The 21,133-nt window shown below is 43.5% G+C and overlaps 2 protein-coding genes across 2 annotated transcripts in view; both read right to left on the bottom strand.

Moving 5' to 3' along the window:
* Positions 1–11,880, bottom strand: part of LOC148152023 (sialic acid-binding Ig-like lectin 12) — a 59,995-nt gene extending 48,115 nt beyond the window's left edge. Inside the window, exon 1 of the mRNA XM_087974903.1 lies at positions 11,721–11,880. Within this exon, the coding sequence (XP_087831029.1) occupies positions 11,721–11,784 (64 nt within the window). The 5' untranslated portion in view covers positions 11,785–11,880. The remainder of the gene's footprint in view (positions 1–11,720) is intronic.
* Positions 1–21,133, bottom strand: part of LOC122546012 (uncharacterized) — a 213,856-nt gene that overhangs the window by 93,164 nt on the left and 99,559 nt on the right. The gene's annotated exons all lie outside the window — the stretch shown is intronic.

The raw sequence follows: 21,133 nt of genomic DNA, 5'->3' as shown, positions 1-21,133 counted from the left end.
TGTATGATGAGAAAATATATCACATTCTTCAGTCATGGCTTATAAACTAACCTGGGACAGTGTGGAATGAGCTACAGGCTGGAGCACAACAGAAGGCTTCAGGTGGTTTGTGGTTCGACTGTGGGTGTTTGTTGCTGTTGGTTGATGAGAGTTTTTGGTGCCTGAGAGTTTCCAGGAGACCCAGAGTGATCTGAAGAGCAGGACTCAGGGCCCTCCCTGCAGAATCTTTTCTATTTCCCATCACTTTCTACTCTATTACCGAGCCAGCCTTCAGCAACCTGGCTCATTCATCAGTCACAGCAGAGGGATGGGGTACATAGTGGGAGTATTGCAGAGGGTGAAGGCGATACACAGAGACATGAAGAAGGAGAACTGAAGTAAAAAAATAAATAAGTCATAATCCCAGAGAACTGCTGTCTCATTAGAGAGAGTTGACTGATGGTGATTTAACCTGAGGGCCACTCTGCCTCAGACAAGGGGCACGGTTGAGAAGCTGGGACCTTCATGGGCCCCTCAGACAGTATTGGAATTAAACGCGCATTGTTGGCATTACTCCACATCGCAAACAAACTGCCCAGCCAACTGAGCTAACTGACACAAGAACACAATCCAAAGAAATCCAGAGGCAGTGTGAATATCGTCAAGTGAGGGCATAAGGGAGTGTGGAATGGCTGGATGGCATTTACTTGTGAGTAAGGCAGACAAGCTGAGGGTGTAGATTAACACATTGGTATGTGATTTATTTGTTATTGCAGAGACGTAGTTGAGGGTGGGTAAAAACAGGTAAAAACAAGGACTGCAGATGCTGGAAACCAGAGTCGAGATTAGAGTGGTGCTGGAAAAGCGCAGCAGGTTAGGCAGCATCTGAGGAGCAGGAAAATTGACGTTTCGGGCAAAAACCCTTCATCAGGAATAGAGGCAGGGTGCCTGCAGCGTAGAGAGATAAATGAGAGGGGGTGGGGGTGGGGAGAAGGTAGCAAAGAGTACAATAGGTGAATGGGAGTGGGGATGGAGGTGATAGGTCAGAGAGGAGGGTGGAGTGGATTGGTGGAAAGGAAGATAGGCAGGTAGGACAATTTATGAGGGTGGTGCTGAGCTGGAAGGTTGGAGCTGGGATGAGGTGGGGGAAGGGGAAATGAGGAAATTGGTGAAGTCCACTTTGATGCCATGGGGTTGAAGTGTTCTGAGGCAGAAGATGAGGCATCCTTCCTCCAGGCGCCGGGTAGTGAATGTGCGGTGGTGGAGGAGGCCCAGGACATGCATGTCCTTGGCAGAGTGGGAGGGGGAGTTGAAATTTTGGGCCACAGGGCAGGGTTGATTGGTGCGGGTATCCGGGAGATGTTTCTTAAAGCGCTTTGCTAGGAGGTGTCCAGTCTCCTCAATGTAGAGGAGACTGCATCGGGAGCAACGGATCCAATAAATGATATTGGTGGATGTGCAGGTAAAACTGTGATGGATGTGGAAGGCTCCTTTGAGGGTGGGGCAACATTGACAGCACAATGTTCTGGGTATAGAACCGTCAGATGAGACATGTGGGGGAAGGGGAATGTAAAAGAGGAGGGGGTGTTGCAACATTGATCAAGGAGTCAATTGCTGTAATAAGATGGATGATATCTTAGAATATTCCTCAAATGTGGCCACATGGTACAATGTAAAAACAAAATCCCATCACCACCCTCTGTCTCCTACCATCACATCAATTTTGTATCCACTTCACATTCTTCCCCTGAATCCCATGTGATCTGACTTTACTAACTGGTCTACCATGCGGAACCTTGTCAAAGGCTTTGCAAAATGACCAAGTCAATAACATCTCCCATCTTGCCCTCATCAATCTTTCTGGTTACATCATCAAAAAATTTAATCAAGTTTGTGAGACATGATTTCCCCTGCACACAGCAGTGCTGAGTATCCCTTATCCCTGGTGTTGGGAGAGTTTTTTAAACTTTGTCCACCCCAGTCCAACACCGGCACCTCCACATTATATTCCTTAACAGTCCTTACTTCTTCACATGCCTGTAAATCCTATTTCTCAGAACCTCCTCCAAGACCCTACCCACCAGTGATGTCAGACTCACAGGTTTATAGTTCCCAGGCATCTCCCTGCAGCCTTTCTACAATAAAGGCATAATGTTAGACAATGTCCAGTCCTCCAGCACCTTACCTTTGGATGCAGATGATACAAATATCTTTGCTAGAGACCCCATAATTTCTTCCCTAACGTCCCATAATGCCCTGGGATACACATGACCATGTCCTGATGATTTATTCACCTTTATGTTTTCAGGAACTCCAGCATTTCCTCTTCTGAAATGCAGACTGTTTTAAGTCATCAATATTTATTTTCCCAAGTTCCCTCACCTTCATTTCTTTCTCCACAATAAACACAAATGCAAAGTGTTCATTTAGCACCCCTCCCATCTCCTGTGGTTCCACACAGTGATGACCTCATTGACTTTAAGGGGCCCTGTTCTCTCCCTAATTGCTCTTTGGATTATCTGTATTTAACAGTTTCTGTCATGGCTATCTCATATGCGCTTTCCTCCCTCCTGATATCCCTCTTTAGAATTCCCGTACACTCTGTAATAACTCCACAGAGACCAGTATCCCATCACCAAGTCACCCCTTATTTACACAGGCAGAGTCCTGACCCTGATCCAGCTCCCTCACAGCAAGCTCTCAGAGTGAACAGAATCTCTGACATTCCTGTTCTTAAATTAACAACCCCAATCAGGGAACTCATATCCTATGAGGTCCACCTGGCTGACATCTTCATTTTGGAAACCCCTGGATGACCATGACTCGGGGCAGACACTCTTGCTCCACATAATAATCTGCCATCCTCTACTGCGGTTGAGAAAGGTTTCACTTCTGATTGTGATGACCCTTTGGTTTCCCCCATCACACCAGCTATTTCAGGTTGGCCAGGATCGGATCTGTCTCCATTCAAAGTCTGATATTGTCAGCTGTGACTGGAAGTGTGTCCAGAAAATTTAAAACCATTATGGACTTTTCCAGTGGTGGTACCATCGGTGGTGTATCTGCCAGTGGGAGGTGGCTCAATGTATCCACATTTGCTACTTGGGCTCCCGGACAGTGTCCAAACTGTAATTAAACCACTTCATATTCAAGCCCATTGCTGAATCCGGCCTGAAGGTATGGGCAGCACTGCCTTATCCTCTTTAAGAAGACGTAACAGGGGTTTGTGATCTGTGATTATTAGGAATTTGCATTCATATAGGTATTAACAGAATGTGCTGACTCTAAATATATGACCATCCAATTGACCTTCCCTCTCTGGGCATATTTACGTTCTGCAGAAGCCAAAGTCCCAGATACATCTCTAATTGGTTTTGCCTCTCTACTGGGCCACCTATCAGCTCACACTACTCTGATGTGTGTACAAGCAGGCACCACAAGCAGGTTGATACAAAGGTGCCAGGATGGACGTCAGGTTATGTATGAACTTCCTGTAATAGATCACCAGTCCCTGGAATGACCCAAGCTGTGGTACTGATGTGGGAATTAGGGCCACCTCTGCCTGCCCTCTTCCAATGGGTGTTACCCAGTCTTATCGACTCTGTCGTTTAAGTAGGACACTCAGGGTGCATGGACTCTACATTCACCCCTGACTAATTCTCCTTACCTGCACATCTTTTGGATTGTGGGAGGAAACCTGAGCACTCAGAGGAAACCACCGCAGACACAGGGAGAATGTGCAAACTCCGCACAGACAGTCGCCCAAGGCTGGAAGTGAATGCAGGCCCATGGTGCTGTGAGGCAGCAGTGCTAAACACTGAGCCAAAGTGTCGATCTAAACCTTTCTGATTCATGTCCCTATACAAAGTTCCTATAAATGTTGTAACTGTACCTGCATCTAACATTTTTGCTGGCAGTTCATTTCACATACAAACCACCCTCTGTGTGAATACTTGCCCATCATGTCCCCTCTTCATTCTTTCTCCACTCACCTTAAAAATATGCCCCTTGCTTTGAACTCCCCCCACCCCGAGACGAAGACCTTTGTTATTCACTGTCTGTATTCCCCTCACGATGTTATTAACCTCGGGGATGATCCCTTTGATGGGATTGCTCTATCTGCCCTCAATAGACAGATGGAAATTGAGGAGCAAAAATGTAGAGAGATCTCAGCTATATGTAAGGATAATAGGGTTGTAATAAAAGGCAATTTTAACTTTCCAGATAGAGACTGGGACTGCCATAGTGTTCAGTGCTTGGACAGTGAGGAAATCGTTAAATGTGTTCAAGGACATTTTCTGTCTCAATCTGTAGCTGTCCCTATCAGAGAAGGAGCAAAATGTGACATTCTCTTGGAAAGTAAGGCAAGCGACTGAAACGTTTGGGAGCAGTGATCATAATTTTGTTAGTTTTAGATTAGTTATGAAAAAGTATAGGCATTGTAAAGTAGTATATAATTAGAGTCAGACAAATTTTGATGGCATGAGACAGGAACTTTCAAACTTGATTGGAGTAGATTGTTCACAGGTAAAGGGACGACTGGCAATTGGAGTTTGCAAAACTGAGATAATGAGAGTTCAGAGACATGATGTTCCTGTTACAGTGAAGAGTAAGGCTGGTCGGAGTCTGGGACAATGGATGAACAAAGATATTGAGGCTATGCTCAAGAATAATAAGGAGTCTTTTATTAGGTAAAGCCAACAGGGATCAAATGAATCTCTTGAAAAGTATCAGGAGTGCGTAATGATTGTAACAAGGTCAGCCAGGTGGACCTCACAGAATTTGAGTTCCCTAATTGGGGCAGTTAATCTGGTCCAATCAGGGAGTCCTGGCTGACAGATAAGAACAGGAGTGTTCGCCGCAGGGAGTGGAGTGCATCATTTCTCCCTCCAACTCTATTTTGATTTAGTCCCTACACTCCCCCTCACTGTTTTGATCACACAGCACTGCCCTTTGATGTGAAGGGCAGTATTTGTCACTGGCCACCCGGGTGTTTTCCTATCTTCCTGGTGGTGGAATTTGAATAAAGATTGGTGCACTTTGTGTCTTTCACTGTGTCTCACACCTGCACACACATACCATGGGTGCTGGGGATAAAATAAGCACTACCGCACTTAGGTGGTAGTGTGGGGGTTTAAAAAATAGAAAAAAGAACAGGAGTTATCGCCGCAGGGAGTGGAGTGCATCATTTCTCCCTCCAACTCTATTTTGATTTAGTCCCTACCCTCCCCCTCACTGTTTTGATCACACAGCACTGCCCTTTGATGTGAAGGGCAGTATTTGTCACTGGCCACCCGGGTGTTTTCCTATCTTCCTGGTGGTGGAAATTGAATAAAGATTGGTGCACTTTGTGTCTTTCACTGTGTCTCACACCTGCACACACACACCATGGGTGCTGGGGAAATAATAAGCACTACCGCACTTAGGCGGTAGTGTGGGGGTTAAAAAAAAAGAAAAGAAAAAAATATAAACAGGATTCTTCCCTGAAAAAAAAACAGGAGTGGCGGTGTCGACCAACACCCTGGAGTTGTTCAGGAAGAGGTGGGCGCCGCAGGGAGTGGAGTGCATCATTTCTCCCTCCAACTCTATTTTGCTTTAGTCCCTACCCTCCCCTTCACTGTTTGGATCACACAGCACTGCCCTTTGATGTGAAGGGCAGTGTTTGTCACTGGCCACCCAGGTGTTTTCCTATCTTCCTGGTGGTGGAATTGAATAAAGATTCGTGCACTTTGTGTCTTTCACTGTCTCTCACACCTGCACACACACACCATGGGTGCTGGGGAAAAAAATAAGCACTACCGCACTTAGGTGGTAGTGTGGGGGTTAAAATTAAAAAAAAAGAACAGGAGTGTTGGCCTGTAGTCATGGCTGAGTGGTTAAGGCAATGGATTAGAAATCCATTGGGGTTTCCCCACATAGGTTTGAATCCTGCTGACTACGTTATGAATGACTTCCTGCTGGAACAATTTTCGCTCAAAGTTCAGAAAACCTCATTTCCTTTCGTCCTGGTGGTGGAAATTGAATAAAGATTTGTACACCTTGTGTCTCTCACTGTGTCTCACACCTGCACACACACAATATGGGTGCTGGGGAAAAACTAAGCACTACCGCAGTTAGGCAGGAGTGTAAAAAAAAGAAAAAAAAGAAGAAAAAAAAAGAGGAATGTTAGATATTCTGTTCACTCTGAGGGAGCTGGATCAATGCCAAGGACTCTCCACATGTAAATAAGGGTTGACTTGGTGATAAGATACCAGCTTTTGTGTAATTATTTCAGTGGCAACAGGGGTGGGATTAATAATGTGACCATGCAAAAGTGCCTACTAGCTTCAAACAAGCAGTACAATGGGTTTTACCATTGGAAAATGCAGCAAGTAAAGCATATGAGTAGCAGGGTTTTCCACTGGAAGTGGGCATCCGCATCAGCTTAGGGAAGCACCACTTGAGTAAAGGCAATTTCACAGCCTCACTCAGGACATATCCTGAACAAAGGGCCTCCAGGTCAGCCCAGAGCAAAACCCCAAAACAAAGCCGAGCTTCAACCAAATAGTGAAAACTTTCTTCAGGATCCGGGCCGGCACAGCATTGTAATTGCTGCAGGAATGAGGACTCGAGACAGTAAAAGAGTCTCACTCGACCTAAACTGAGTAAGAGAACTCATCAGTCAGTGTCCAGGAGAGTCCATCTGCACCTGGTGTAGAATAATTAAATTGCTTAACAACACCAAAATCAGAACCAAACCTAATTGGAGTCTGGTTGAATGATGACCTATTCTAGTTGAGCTCAATACCAGAATGGCCATTGCAGTGATCATTGAACCAGTCTTTAAGAAAATTTGCTCTGGACTCCAACCTCGAAATTTGCACAAGACCTCAGCGAGATTGAGAACCTATACCGGGAAACCTTTCCAAATTAAGGATACAACTTCGGTTCCAGTCTCTTATGAGAAGCAGTTGGTTCAGTTATCACTGATTGTAGTAAAGGGTTTGGACCCAAGCTTGATCAGGTGAGGTTGGTTGAGAAAGATTCACTTGCTTCATCAATGTTTTTGAATAGAAAATGGCTGCCTGAATGAATACTCAATGAGTATTTATATGGTTAACCATTTGCTTAAAATCTCCACAAAGGTGAACCAACTCATTGGGTTTCATAACTGGTACGATAAGATCAAAAAACAGGAAATGTGGAGGACCCTGAAACTATGAACCATAAATACAATAGTCAGCACCAAATCACCAAGGGATTCAGAAAACGCTTCTCTGCAGGAGTGGTTAGAATGTGGAACCCGCCCATTCACCAAGTGGTTGACACAGTGACCATTGTTGTACTTAAGGGGAAGCTTGATTGACACTTGAGGGAGGAAGCAACAGAGGGAAGTGCTGTCAAAGTGAGAGAAAGAAGGGTGGTGGAGGGGGAGGGGAGCTTGTGCAGAACATGATCACCGGCAAACACCAACTGCACAGATAGCTTGGTTCTGTTAGTCCCAAAAGCATGGGCCTCCATTTGCTGTTCAGACGACTTCACAGGCACTGCTGATGTTTTTAGTCATTCCTGGGATGAGGATGTCACGAGTGAGGCCAGCGTTTCTTGTCTGTTCCTAACTGCCCTTGAGAAAGTACTGGTGAGCTGTCTCCTTGAAATGCTGCAGCCAATGATGTTAGAATCCTTGGTGACTTTTAATGAATTTTATTTTGTTTTATCAATCTTTGCTTAGAGTTGTGAACTGAGGACTGTTACTGAGAAAGACAAACAAATTTGGTTTCATTTATGAGGCCAGACGTGGAAGTTATTTGCAAGTTGATTCTGATCAAAACAATTCCATAGATTCTTCAACACAGGGGAAGAGCAGTGCATGTAAACAGACCGAAGTTGTTCATTAATAAGGACAGTCCCTGGGAACTGGTTCCACCAAGTCTGGGAGAGACCGAATGCTCAAGGAGGTGGCAGATGTTCACTGGGAACTGGGACCTTGCGGTGGGATGGTCAGTCTGTCAGGGAGAGGCCACAGTTTTGAACTGGGTTTTGGGAGGAGTCTGGCTGTTGAAGTGACAACATGAAGAACTGAAAGCTCCTTTCCTAACCGTCCATTGACAGCCAACGAAATGAGAGAAAGGTCCTTTGGCATTTGGATCTAATATTAGGAAAGCAACCACACCCTTAACTAATTTGGTCCAAAAATAAATGAAAATGGAATGGGCTACAGAATGATGCCAGGCAGCCTTTGCAAAACTGAAAGTAATTTTAACAAATAAATGCGTATTAACTGCACCGAAACTTTAATAAACCATTTCAATTAGCAGGAAATGTTTGCGATTTGGGGATTGGAGCAGGACAACGAGGCTGGAATGGAGAAACTTGTGGCTTATTTTTCAAAAAAGGTTGAACCAACATCAGAAAACCTACTTGACGATAGAAAAGGAAGTTAGCAGCTTTTCAACACTTTGGATTATATACTCAACATGGCGACAATGAGACTGTCTTTTTTACTGATCATAATCCACTGACGCTTGGAGATGGAGTTTCGATCTACAGCTGGAGAAATGTGAGAGGATTGGAGGAAAGCTAATGTGGCACCTTGATTTAAAAACTGAGCAAGAGATAAACCAGGTAGCTCCAGGCCAGTGAGTCTGAGCTCAGTGGTGGGGATACCATTGGAAGCAATTTAAAGGGACAGAATTAATCTACACTTGAGGAGGCTGGGATTAATCAGAAACAGGCAGCATGACTCTGTTAAGGAGAGGGAGGCAGAAGATGGGAAATTATCTGCTGTTAGTCTGGCCTCGGTTGTTTGTAAGATTTTAGTGAACATTATTAAGAATGAGATTGCAGAGAACTTGGCAGTGCAGGGTAAAATACAGCTGAGTCAGTATGGCTTCATCAAAGGCAGGTCATGCCTGAAATAAATCTGTTAGAATTCTCTGAAGAGGAAACTGGCAAGTTAGATAAAGGAGAACAAAGTTGGTCATTAATGAGGACATGACCTACTTGGATTTCCAGATGATCTTTGACAAGGTGCTTCAGTGGAAGCTGCTAAATAAGATAAAAGCCCATGGTGTTAGGGATTGGCGTGGTGTGAGAATACTCAGGCTTTCAGAGATATATTTTCATGAAGAGATGTTGAGACAGAGGTATTGAAAAGTCTGTTTCAAACCATTAAAGTGAACAGCTTGTGAGGCCTTGGGTTTTTTTTTACAAGTTGAAACAATAGAAGCACACTGAACGAGTGGAGTTAAGCTCCAACATAACCAGGATTTCAGTTTAACTTTGAGAAGCTGCTGGGGTTTGGAGGCTGCCATACATTGCTCCCTAAAGGCAAATGGAATACTATCCTTCATTGTAAGAGGGATGGAGTTTAAAAAGATGGAAGTTATGCTGCAGCTGTATAGGGTGCTGGTGAGACCACACCTGCAGTATTGTCGCCTTAATTCATAAAGGATGCACTGGCTCTGGAGATAGTGCAGAGGAGGTTCACTTGGTTGATTCCAGAATTGAGGGGAGTGGCTTATGAGGAAAGATTGAGTAGGCTGAGGCGACATTAATTGAAATTTAGAAGAATGATGGGAGAATATTACAAAAATATGAAAAATTATGAAGGAAATGGATAAGATAGAAGCAGGGAGGTTGTTTCTACTGGTGGGTGAAACTAGAACTAGGGGGCATCAGCCTTTTCTTATAAAGCCTCAAATTATCTTGAGAATGTGACTTAAATAAAGTTCTGGGATTTACACATTAATGAATCAAAACCAGCAAATCCATGCTAATAGATGAAAGACTGGATAATCAAGGTTTGTTCAATGTATCATTGTATCACTGTAATCTATTGCCAGGAATTCTGTGTCTTATGGTCCTGTTTCACACCCACCTGATGAAGGAGCAGCGCTCAGAAAGCTAGTGCTTCCAAATAAACCTGTTGGACTATAACCTGGTGTTGTGTGATTTTTAACTTTGTCCACCCCAGTCCAACACCAGCTCCTCCAAATCTTGTAAATAAACTCTGTTTGTTTAAAACTAAGTGGTTTGATTAGCCAATTCTCTCCTGCAATATCCACTTTACACCTGTTTAAAACAACGAGCAAAGTTAAGATCTGGGCTACCTTCTTAAAGGTTTTGAGGGATCTGTCCTGGTCCATTACAGAATGGGGACTCTTTACAGGATTTGTTGTTTAGTTGCAAACTGGGATGAGAGATGTTGAACTTGAAGGCAGTGAGTTGTAAGTGTTAGTGTCTGTTGTTCTGGATGTTGGTTTTGGTTGGTGTTGCTTGGTGTAGTCAGGACTCGTTCAGTCAGCAAGAGATTTCTGGGGGTGGAGGAAGTGACCTTGGGGGTTTTACAAAAGGGTGGTAAAAGCCAAGCTGCGGGAATTAGCAGACAAGCTGGAGTTGGAGCTGCCTCCTTCCATGAGGAAAGGACAGATAATTACAGCAGTAGCTCAACATTTAAATTTGTTGGAAACGCCATCAGAATCTTTAGAGATGGCTATAGTTCAGTTGAAAATGAAGCAGCTTGGGTTAGAGGCAAAAGAAAAAAAAAACAAGGACAACCTAATCTTGTTAAAGGAGCAGCTTCTTCACAAAAGGAATTTCGGGTTATGGTCAGCAAGTGGATAAGGGCAGTGGAGTCCATGGAAAGGTCACCCATGGTCTTATTGAATGGTGGAGCAGGCTCAATGGGAAAACAGATTCAAGGTAAGAAATAAAGGGTGAGAGGAGAGTTGAGGAGAGATACGTTTTCATACAGAGAGTGATAAGCGTTTGGCACTCACTGTCTGAAAGAGTGTTTGAGTTAGAAACGCGAGTAACATTTAAGCAGTATTTTGGGATTTAGTAGACTTCCCATTTGCCTCTTCAGTAGCCTGCATCTCTGCTGTCTTACTTCTTTTTGATATTTTAAACTTCTGTCCAATTGACTTCCACCTCCCACCTCTACCCATCCCCCATTAATTAGTTTAAAACCCTCAAAATAGTTGGTAAGAAGGGCATACGGATCAAAAACTGTATCTGGGGGAAGTAGAGTCAGATTTTTGTTAACTCACACACAAGCGATGGCCCAAATGGCCTCTTTCTATGCAGTAAATGAATCGATAATGAAACCTGAAAGCAATGAATCTTCACACAAGGAATAGTTAATTGTCACTGGTCGACAGTAATTAACACTCATCATATTGACAGAAGAGCATTGAGGCTGAAACAGACAAGGTGGAACTTTCTACGCTGAGTTTAGTTTGTATCTACCAGAGAAAGGTTGTCACTGCACATCATTCAAGAAACCTCAATGGTTGGCTAACTATAGGGTTTGGTTTCAGCAAGTGGAAAATTTTGACTTTCTGGGTTCTGTATTTGTAGTATTATTTGTAAGAAATTAAGGCAAACACTTTTGTCTCATTATTGTCACTTCTCAATCAGTTCTGTCCCAGTATCTCTCTGAAACCTGGGTGTGCCTGCAGTATTCTGTACCTCCCCTCACTCTCTGGAAGGTCCCATGAGTTTCTGTGGGCTCTGTCCCACACGGAGCTCTGATGGGAATGTTTTGGCAGCTTCAGGTAAGCGATGCTATTCTGCCTTCATTTTTTTCTGAAGGTAATGATTTCTCCCTGATGAAGAAACCACGGTGAAGGAAAAGGCACATTGTGCTGAACCGCAACAGGTTTGGGAACTAAATGCCAGACAGCAGATGGGTTATCAGGTAGAGGCAATTGTATGATGAACAAAATGGATTTGAAAAGTCAGTGTTAGAAAGTACTTACTGCGAGCCTGCACTGAGACTGACAGGAGGACTGCAGAAAGACAAACATAGAGGGACTTCATCATCAATTCTTCACTCGCTCACTCTTCTCCTTCTTCTGAAAAGTTTGAAGTTACTTGATGTCCTGTGCAGCAATGAAGAAATGTTGATCAGTGTAAACGATCTGAAGCAGGAGGAGGAAGTCTGTATGTGGTCAGTAAGAGCCGAGAGGATGACAAAACTGTTGTAAAACTGAGGCACCAACCACAGCAACTGTTGAGAAAACAGGATGTTGCATCAGCTTCCCATACATTCCTCAAAATCCTCAAAGTCAACCTCAAAAACTCTGAGAGCTTGGGCTGCACAGTGTTACAGACAAAGTAAAGCTCCCATCTCCATGAAAAAACAAACTCACAGGACAGGGACAGTTAGAGAAAGAGTGAAATTTGCTCAACTCTTTTAAACCGAAATTAATGTTCCCTCAACAATATCTCCACCAAACACTCATCGGGCACAAACAGCACAAGGTAGGACATTCAGGACACTCAGTAAAGACTGCTCTACGCTGTCTCCATCAAATACTGCCAGGACACAAACAGTTCAATTTTAACTACAGAGTAAAGCTCTCTCTACACCGTCCCTATCAATCACTCCCAGTACAGTGACAATCTGGGGTTGAATATGGAGTAAAGCTCTCTCTAAACATTCCTCTCAAAGACATCCAGGTCAGGGAGACCACACGGCCAGATACAGAGTAAAGCTGTTCCCATCAAACACTCTGAGACAGTAACAGCACAGGATCAGATAAAGGGTTTAGCTCCTTCTCTCTGGTAACCCAGATCCCCCTGTATCCCTGAAGGGGGAGGGACTGGAGCCACAGATTCAGCTGCTGTCCTGGCCCTTCCGTCCTGAACACACATCTTGGGGATAAGGGGTGAGCCAGGATCACAGATCACTGGCTAGTTATACACTAATCCATGTGTAGACAGATGCAGATTCAGTGAGACTGATTTGAATTGACATAGCTGAAAAAGTGTTGCTGGAAAAGTGCAGCAGGTCAGGCAGCATATGCCCGAAACGTTGATGTTCCTGTTCCTTGGATGCTGCCTGACCTGCTGCGCTTTTCCAGCAACACATTTTCAACTCTGATCTCCAGCATCTGCAGCCCTCACTTTCTCCTTGAATTGACATAGCAGACTCACACAAACAATTATTTTTAGTGCCATTAAAACCAACCACAGGATTTAACAGTACAACAAATTCTGTTGTGGCTGCTGAAGCCAGAGCATGGTTTGAATGTTATTTCTGCAGTTCCCACAATTTCTTTCTCTGAGCCCTGATGCATTGGGCTGGACTTTCATTTGTTTTTGTCCAATATGCACCAAGTTTTTTTGAGCATTTTTACCTTACTCATTCTGACTCCATTACAAAAAGGCAAGGCTCACTGGGAGCATCCAGGGATATTGTTCGGGTGAGAATTGCAGGGGTTTGACCGTGTTACACGAAAGGAATGACAGTATGTTTCCAAGCCAGAACAGTGAGTGGCTTGGAGGGTAACGGTCATCCAATGTATGCCCTGCCCTTATCCTTCCAGATGGTCATGGGTTTGGAAGGTTCTGTCTCAGATTCTTTGGTAACTTTCTGCAGTGCATCTTGTAGATAATACACACTGCCGCATTTGAGTGTCGGTGGTTTTTGGAGTGGATGCTTGTGGATGTAGTGACATATAAGTGGGCTGATCTGTCCTGGACGGCATCCTGTATCTTGAGTGCTGGTAAAGCTGCACCCATCCAGGCAAGTGGGCAGTATTCCAACATACTCCTGACTTCTGCCTTGGAGATGGTGGACAGGCTTTTGGGAGTCAGGAAATGAGTTACCCATTGCAGTTTTCCGAGACTCAGATCTGCTCTTGTACCATTGTGTTTATGTGGCAAGTTCAGCTGAGTCTTTGGTCAATGCTAATCCCAAGGCTGTTGACAGTGGGAGATTCAGTGATGGTAACACCATTAAATGTCAAGTGGCAGTCTCTTATTGGAGATACTCATTGCCTGGTATTTGTGTGGCACAACTATTACTTGTCAACACAAGCCTGATATTGACACATTCTTGTTGTATTTAAAGTATCAGAGAAGTTGTGAATGGTGCTGAACATTATGCAATCATTGGCAAACATCCTCACTCCTGATCTTCTGATGGAGGGAAGGTCATTGATGAAGCAGCTGAAGATGGTTAGGCCAAGGAGACTACACCACACTAATGTTCTGAAGCTCAGATGATTGACCTCCAAAAACCAGAAACATTTTTTTGTGCGAGGATGACTCCAAACAGTGGAAGGTGGCCCCAATACTCAAACACTCTCATTTTGCTCAGGCTCAAAAAAATGTGGACTTGATATCAAGGGCAGTCATTCTCACCCACCTCATGGAAGTCAGATCTTTTGTCCATATTGTTCAGTAGATGCCAGTGTTTTAACTGGATGGGCTTGACTCAGGAATTGGCAAACAGAGGGGCACAACATTTTAGCACGATTACTAGAAAGTTCTCAGGGCCTTAGCACTGTCCAGTGCCTCCAGCCATTTCTTGTGGAGTTTTCATGTGGAATAAATCAAATTGGCTGAAGTCTAGTATCAGTATTGCTGTGAACCACTGGAGGAGGCCAGGATGGTTCACTCAATTGGCACTTTGAAGATTGCTGCAAATGCTTCAGCCTTATCTTTTGCACTGATATATTGGGCTCTTCCATCATTGAAGACGGGGATAGTTCTGGAGTCACCTCTTCCATGACTGAGTATGGCAGGACTGCAGAAATTAGATCTGATCGTTAGTTGTGGAAACTCTTAGCTTTCATTTGCTCCTCATGCTCTTTGGCACGCAAGTACACCTGTTTGATTGCTTCTCCAGACTAACACCTCAGTTATAGGTGTGCCTGTTGTTGCTCCTGGCATGCCGTCCTGCACACTCTATTGAACCTGGAGTAATCCCCTGGCTGAATGGTAATCCTTGAGTGAGGGAAATGTCAGACTCTGAGGTTACAGATGTGCGGGAGTGCAATTTTGCTGCTGTTGATGGCCCACAGTATCTCATGGATGTGCAGTCAGGAGTTGCTGGATCTGTTCAAACTCTATCTCATTTAACATGGTGATTGTGCCCCACAAGATGGTGGAGGAGACCTTTTGTCAGGAAACAAACACGCACACACACACACGCTCACACACACTCTCTCATAAACTAAACATTGGTCTTTGGGTGGGGGGATGCCACATAAAACAGTTTCAATGGTCCCCTGTACACAAGACCTGCTGAGATGCTGCTCCTTGCTGCTGAGCAGAATGCTGCTCCTTGGTCTTCCTGCTCCTGGTCGGTTATATCTGCAATAAAAAAAATTAAAAATGTCTGCAATAAACAGAAATCAGAGCAGCTCAGAATTATAATTTTTATTTGAGGGGAATTACATGAAAGAGGAACATTTCCGCCAACAATTGTACATTTATTTTATTCATTGATAGGATGGGTGTATTACTGGGAGAAAGTGAGGACTGCAGATGCTGGAGATCAGAGCTGAAAAATGTGTTGCTGGAAAAGCGCAGCAGGTCAGGCAGCATCCAAGGAGCAGGAGAATCGATGTTTTGGGCATAAGCCCTTCTACTGGCCAGGCCAGCATTTATTGCCCATCCCTAGTTGCCCAGAGAGCAACCAAAACCCAACCATACCGCGGTGGGTCTGGGGTCAGGTATAGGCCAGTCCCTGTAATGATGGTATTTTCTGTCCATAAGGACATTACTGACCCAGATGGATATTTCCTGACAAGCGGTGATGGGATTGTAGTCACTAATAGACTCTTAATTCCAAAATGTTTTGTATTTAAATTCCACCATCCCCTGTGGTGTAATTCAAATCCAGGGCCCCAGAACATTACCTGGTTCGCTGCATTAACTGTCCAGCAATTTACCATGATGCTCTCACATCCCCTTTTCCCTCATTCTCTTCCTGACCGGGATAAACACACTGGGAGAGACAAACTGTTGACTGACGGTCAGGTACCACCCAATAGGATAGTGGAGAATCTGTTTGTTTTCTGGTTGGTGCATAAACACAACACCAATGAAGTTGGGCAGGTTGGCAGACCAATGGTAGAGCATTGGAGGGAAGAGGTGGGGCTTGAAAGTCGTGGGATCAAAGCCCCCATGATCTGACTGGACAGCATTAGAGATACCAGGAACAAGGAAATGGATTACACAGCCCAAATTGGTCCTGTCCAGTACATGGGAGAGTGGGATTCTGGAGCCTGGGAGCAGATAGAGGATCAGGGAGAAATGGAGAGGAAATTAGGATTGGAGTTGAAAGGAAAGACTGATTCACTCGCGTCTGAACAAGTAACTCAGAGAGTCTTGCTGCTTGAACTGAAGGAGAATTGTCTGTTATTGAGGAGGATTACTTTTAAACATTCAGATTCATCACAAAATGGAATAGTATATAAAATATGCTGAAGAATAATTATCGCCACTGACCGTTTTCTGCTCCTGTGCCTTCCCTTTCCAGCCTGTTCAGTGTGAGGGGAGTTGCAGGAAAGGGAAACATTTACCCCAACATCCTTCCCTTCAGTGTGAGGGTAATTACTGTGAGGGGAGCATTTACCCCAACATCCTTCCCTTCAGTCTGAGGGTAATTACTGTGAGGGGAGCATTTACCCCAACATCCTTCCCTTCAGTGTGAGGGTAATTACTGTGAGGGGAGTATTTACCCCAACATCCTTCCCTTCAGTGTGAGGATAATTACTGTGAGGGGAGTATTTACCCCAACATCCTTCCCTTCAGTGTGAGGGTAATTACTGTGAGGGGAGTATTTACCCCAACATCCTTCCCTTCAGTGTGAGGGTAATTACGATGAGGGGAGCATTGACCTCAATATACTTCCCTTCAGTGTGAGGGTAATTACTGTGAGGGGAGTATTTACCCCAACATCCTTCCCTTTCACTGTGAGGATAATTATGGAAAAGAGGAACATTAAAAGGCAATGTTCTGGGACCAAGTTAATTGACACTTAGTGTCGCAGAGTCATACAGCACAGAAACAGGCCTATTGGCCTAACATGTCCATTCCAGCAAGGTTTCCTAAACTGAACCAGCCCCATTTTCCTGTGTTTGACCCATATCTCTCTCACCCTTTCCAAACCATGTACCTGTCCAAAATGTCTTGAAAATGCCCTTTCCTCTGCCAACTTGTTTCATACATGCACCATACTCTGTGTGAAAACGTTGCCCCCTCAGGTCCATTTTGAATTCTTTCCCCTCTCATCTCTACCTCTGCTCTCGAGTTTTGGATTCCCCTTTTCTGGGGAGAAGACATTGGTTATTCACCCTCGGCATGCCCCTCAAGATTTTATAAACCTCTGTAGAATGTTATGGTCTAGACCCGACCCCCTCAAAATATTTCAAGAAGATACCCTAGATCCGAACTCTTTCTTTTTTTAAAAGTAGATGAGAAGTGGGTGTTCCAGATGTGATGCGACTCAAAGTAAAACAAAACACAATTTATTTAATCACTACAGTTAAAATATGAACAAAACAAAGAGGAATTTAGAATAACTTAACGAGTGGAAAACTTAATTGAACAATAGATACAGTACCAATGCTAATTAACTCTTCCAATATCGTAACATCCGATAAACATCGCCCTTGCCAAAATGGTAAATTCAAACACAGATGTTTAGATGTCATTCAACATCAAGAGAGATTTCAGAGAAAGTCACGGTTAAAATCATTTATTGAAGCTAACAACACTTCAGGAACACAAACAGCTTTGACTGCTACAGCTAAAAAAAACTAGAAACCCTGCTCTGGCAGAACTGGCCACTCCCCTTCCATTGTTACAAATGCTTTAAAAAAAGTTAGGGCCTCTACATTAATGAGGCTGGTACCAGTAGGGACTTCAGCATCCCTGCCTTTACAACCTCCCTTCATAAAAACCCAGGGCAAAATTCCCTTTATAAAGTGACAGCATTGTCACATCTCCACCCTTTATAAATATGAACCATCAATATACAAAAATGGCTTCATTTTAAAGCCTTTAGTCTTTCTCTATTAGTATTCTACAATACATATACATTACATTAACTCAGACCGCAAACATTCACTACTACATTCTATTTCAGTTCATTTCCTCCGGCCACTGAACAACTCCATTTTTCTTCATCTGATTCATAGAGTCATAGAGATGTACAGCATGGAAACAAACCCTTCGCCACCATATCCCAACCCAATCTACCAGCACCCGGCCCATATCCCTCCAAACCCTTCCTATTCATATACCCATCCAAATGTCTCTTAAATGTTGCAATTGTACCAGCCTCCACCACATCCTCTGGCAACTCATTCCATACATGTTCCACCCTCTGTATGAAAAGGTTGCCCCTGAGGTCTCTTTTATATTTTTCCCCTATCACCCTGAAACCTATGCCCTCTAGTTCTGGACTCCCCGACACTAGGGAAAAGACTTTGTCTATTTATCCTATCCATGCCCCTCATAATTTTGTAAATCTCCATAAGGTCACCTCTCAGCCTCCGACGCTCGAGGGAAAACAGCCCCAGCCTGTTCAGCCTCTCCCTGGAGCTCAGATCCTCCAACCCTGGCAACAACCTTGTAAATCTTTTCTGAACTCTTTCAAGTTTCACAACATCTTTCCGATATGAAGGAGACCAGAATTGCACGCAATATTCCAACAGTGGCCTAACCAATGTCCTGGACAGCCGCTACATGACCTCCCAACTCCTGTACTCAATACTCTGACCAATAAAGGAAAGCAAACCAAACGCCTACTTCACTATCGTGTCAGCAATTACGTTTTCTCATCCTGTCATGTGTATAATTTTCAAACTAAATGGTTGCAATAATAAGCTCCATCTCAAGTGTCAGGAATTTCTGTCCTTAAATTTCTCCAGACGCTTTAATGAGTTGTGATCAGTATATACAATGGTCTCAGACACATTACTGGAAATATAAATGTTGAAATGTTGGAATGCCAATGCCAAGCTCAAGGTCTCCTTTTCAATCATGGGATATTTTTATTGATGAATACTCAACTTTCTGGAAAAGTACCTGATGGATCTTTCTATCTTTCGTCATCTTCTTGTAAGAGTACAGCAGCAATACCACTGCAACGAGCAGCTGGAACCAGCAGGCAAAAGCAACAGGAATGAACCCAAATACATTCCAACCGACACAGTACAGCAGCACTTCACAGGAGGCTCCACAGCACTGCGGATGTCACTGAGAAAGTAGATGAAACATCTGCAAACCAACTTCCCAGCTCAGCGAACAAACCCCAATAACACCAATGGTGTTCTGCAGGAATCTGTTCTGGGACTTTTGCCATTTGTGATTTTTATAAATGACTTGGAAGAGGAAATGCAAGGGTGGGTTAGTAAGTTTGCTTATTCTCTCACAGGTCATGGATCTGGCTGGCTGCTCCTACTTGTCCATGAGAAGGGGTGGGGAACTGTTGCTGGATCAAAACCCTTTAATTTCCTCCCTAAGGACTCTGTGGCTCGACCTATAACACACGGACTGCAGTGATTCATAAAGGCAGCTGACCATCAACTTCTCAAGGTCAACTAAGGACAGGTAATAAATGCTGACCCAACAAAAGATGCTCACATCTAGAAATTAAATTTATAAGATTTTCAAATCACTCATGTCAGCCTTGAAAAAGTGGTCACCATGAACAGCCTTGCCTTGCCTACCCAGATGGAGTCAGCAGCTGTAACACAGGGAGGGCTGTGCAGACACTGTCAGGAATCACAGTGACAGATCATTCCAGGCAGCTCTGGATCAGCTTGGAGCAACTAGTCACAGGGCAGGGAGGGAGGGTGTTGGAGATGAGGGGAAAGATCCTGCAGGGGCCTCCCATCTGCTGCAAATTTGTAGGAAGTTACAAGGCTTGGAAATCTTGGAAAGTGGAGGGTGATGCGCAAATCACATCCACACCCAATGGAAATTCAGCTGCTTGGAGAGCAAAAGAGGAAGTAACAGGTTTCACAAAAACTTCCATTTTATACTCAGCACTTACTGCAAGTGATAACATTTCAATCATTCCCTTCATAAAACATTAATTACAATTCAAAGTATGCATGGTAATAAAAATGAACAATAGTTTAGTTTTCCACGGAGGTGAATTGCAGGTTAATTTGGGGAAGGGAGATCACAGGTGAATCTGGAGCTAGAGATTTGCATACAGCTGGAAATTAACAAATTCTGTTGAGAATTTATTAACCTGTCATGGTTTATGGAGATCACTTTTCCACTCTGAGTGTTTGAGCAGCTTCCTAAAAGGACAAACCACATTAGCAGCTCATCAACAGGTGGCTGCATTCAGTAAGAGATATTCAATTCATCTCTGAACCAGAGCCTCTCTACCACTACCCTTGTATCAATCACTAATTGATAGTGCTTTCTGTGAGGAAATGAATTTCTCCTTCATCTCTGTCCTAAATGACCTACCCCATATCCTTATCCAGTGACCCCCTTGGTTCTTGACACCTCAAAATAAAATAAACAAAACCGTCTACTTCTGACACAAACCCAAAGATTTTTAAAAAGTATGCTACAAGTATAATTCCATTTACGCCAAAACACTCTTTTACAAATTAAATTCAATGAAAAGCTTTTTCATCGTACCCAAAGCTTTTCACTGGTACAGTGACTAAAATCACACGTCATATAGTAACCAAAAACACTACTTGTGCAATACTTACACCAGAATCCCTGTTTCTATCACTTCAGTCGATAGAAGCCACTTGTAATTTTAACTTATTGGTTAACATGTAGGTTTTTACTGGAACTAGGATACAGTTGAGTTCAAATGCACTGAGTTTCAAGTAACCTCTTCAGGGTTTTGTCCCAACATTTCTGGACTGTGATTAACATTAGCTCTTCATTTGAAGGTAAAGTAAATTACTATGTTCTTCCCTTCACAGGTGCCATATTCATCCAAGCATTTCATAAGATTGCACAAACCAAGAGTAAAACTAAGGATAAAGACTCTTCCTCCAAATTATAGCTGTATCCCTGAAGCTCACAAAAACAAGTTCTAGAAAGTTCTAACAAACCTTGAGGACCCATTTTTTATCTTCCTGAGCCACAGAACATTCTAAGATAAACAAAAATCCATCAATTCTAAAGCTTGTCCCCAAAAACTCTCCTCTGAAGAAATCACCATGGCTACAGCAATACTAAGTCAATTATCAATCTGAGAGACACAGAAAATCCACATGTTACTCACTTAAAAAACAAAATTGCAAACTGGGAATGAATAATATTAAATACTCCGAGTTGGGCAAGAGGGTAAACTATGAAGAGGATACAGATACTTTAGTGCAATTTGAATCAGTTCAGTGAGTGTGCAAATATATTGTAGTTGAAGTATAATGTGGTTAAGTAT

The sequence above is a fragment of the Chiloscyllium plagiosum genome, unplaced genomic scaffold, assembly GCF_037043375.1.
Source record: "Chiloscyllium plagiosum isolate Xiang-an unplaced genomic scaffold, Cpla_swu_hap1 HiC_scaffold_2, whole genome shotgun sequence".
Taxonomy (NCBI): domain Eukaryota; kingdom Metazoa; phylum Chordata; class Chondrichthyes; order Orectolobiformes; family Hemiscylliidae; genus Chiloscyllium; species Chiloscyllium plagiosum.
Note: the sequence above shows the minus strand (reverse complement) of the source record. Positions and strands in the feature narration are given on the sequence as shown.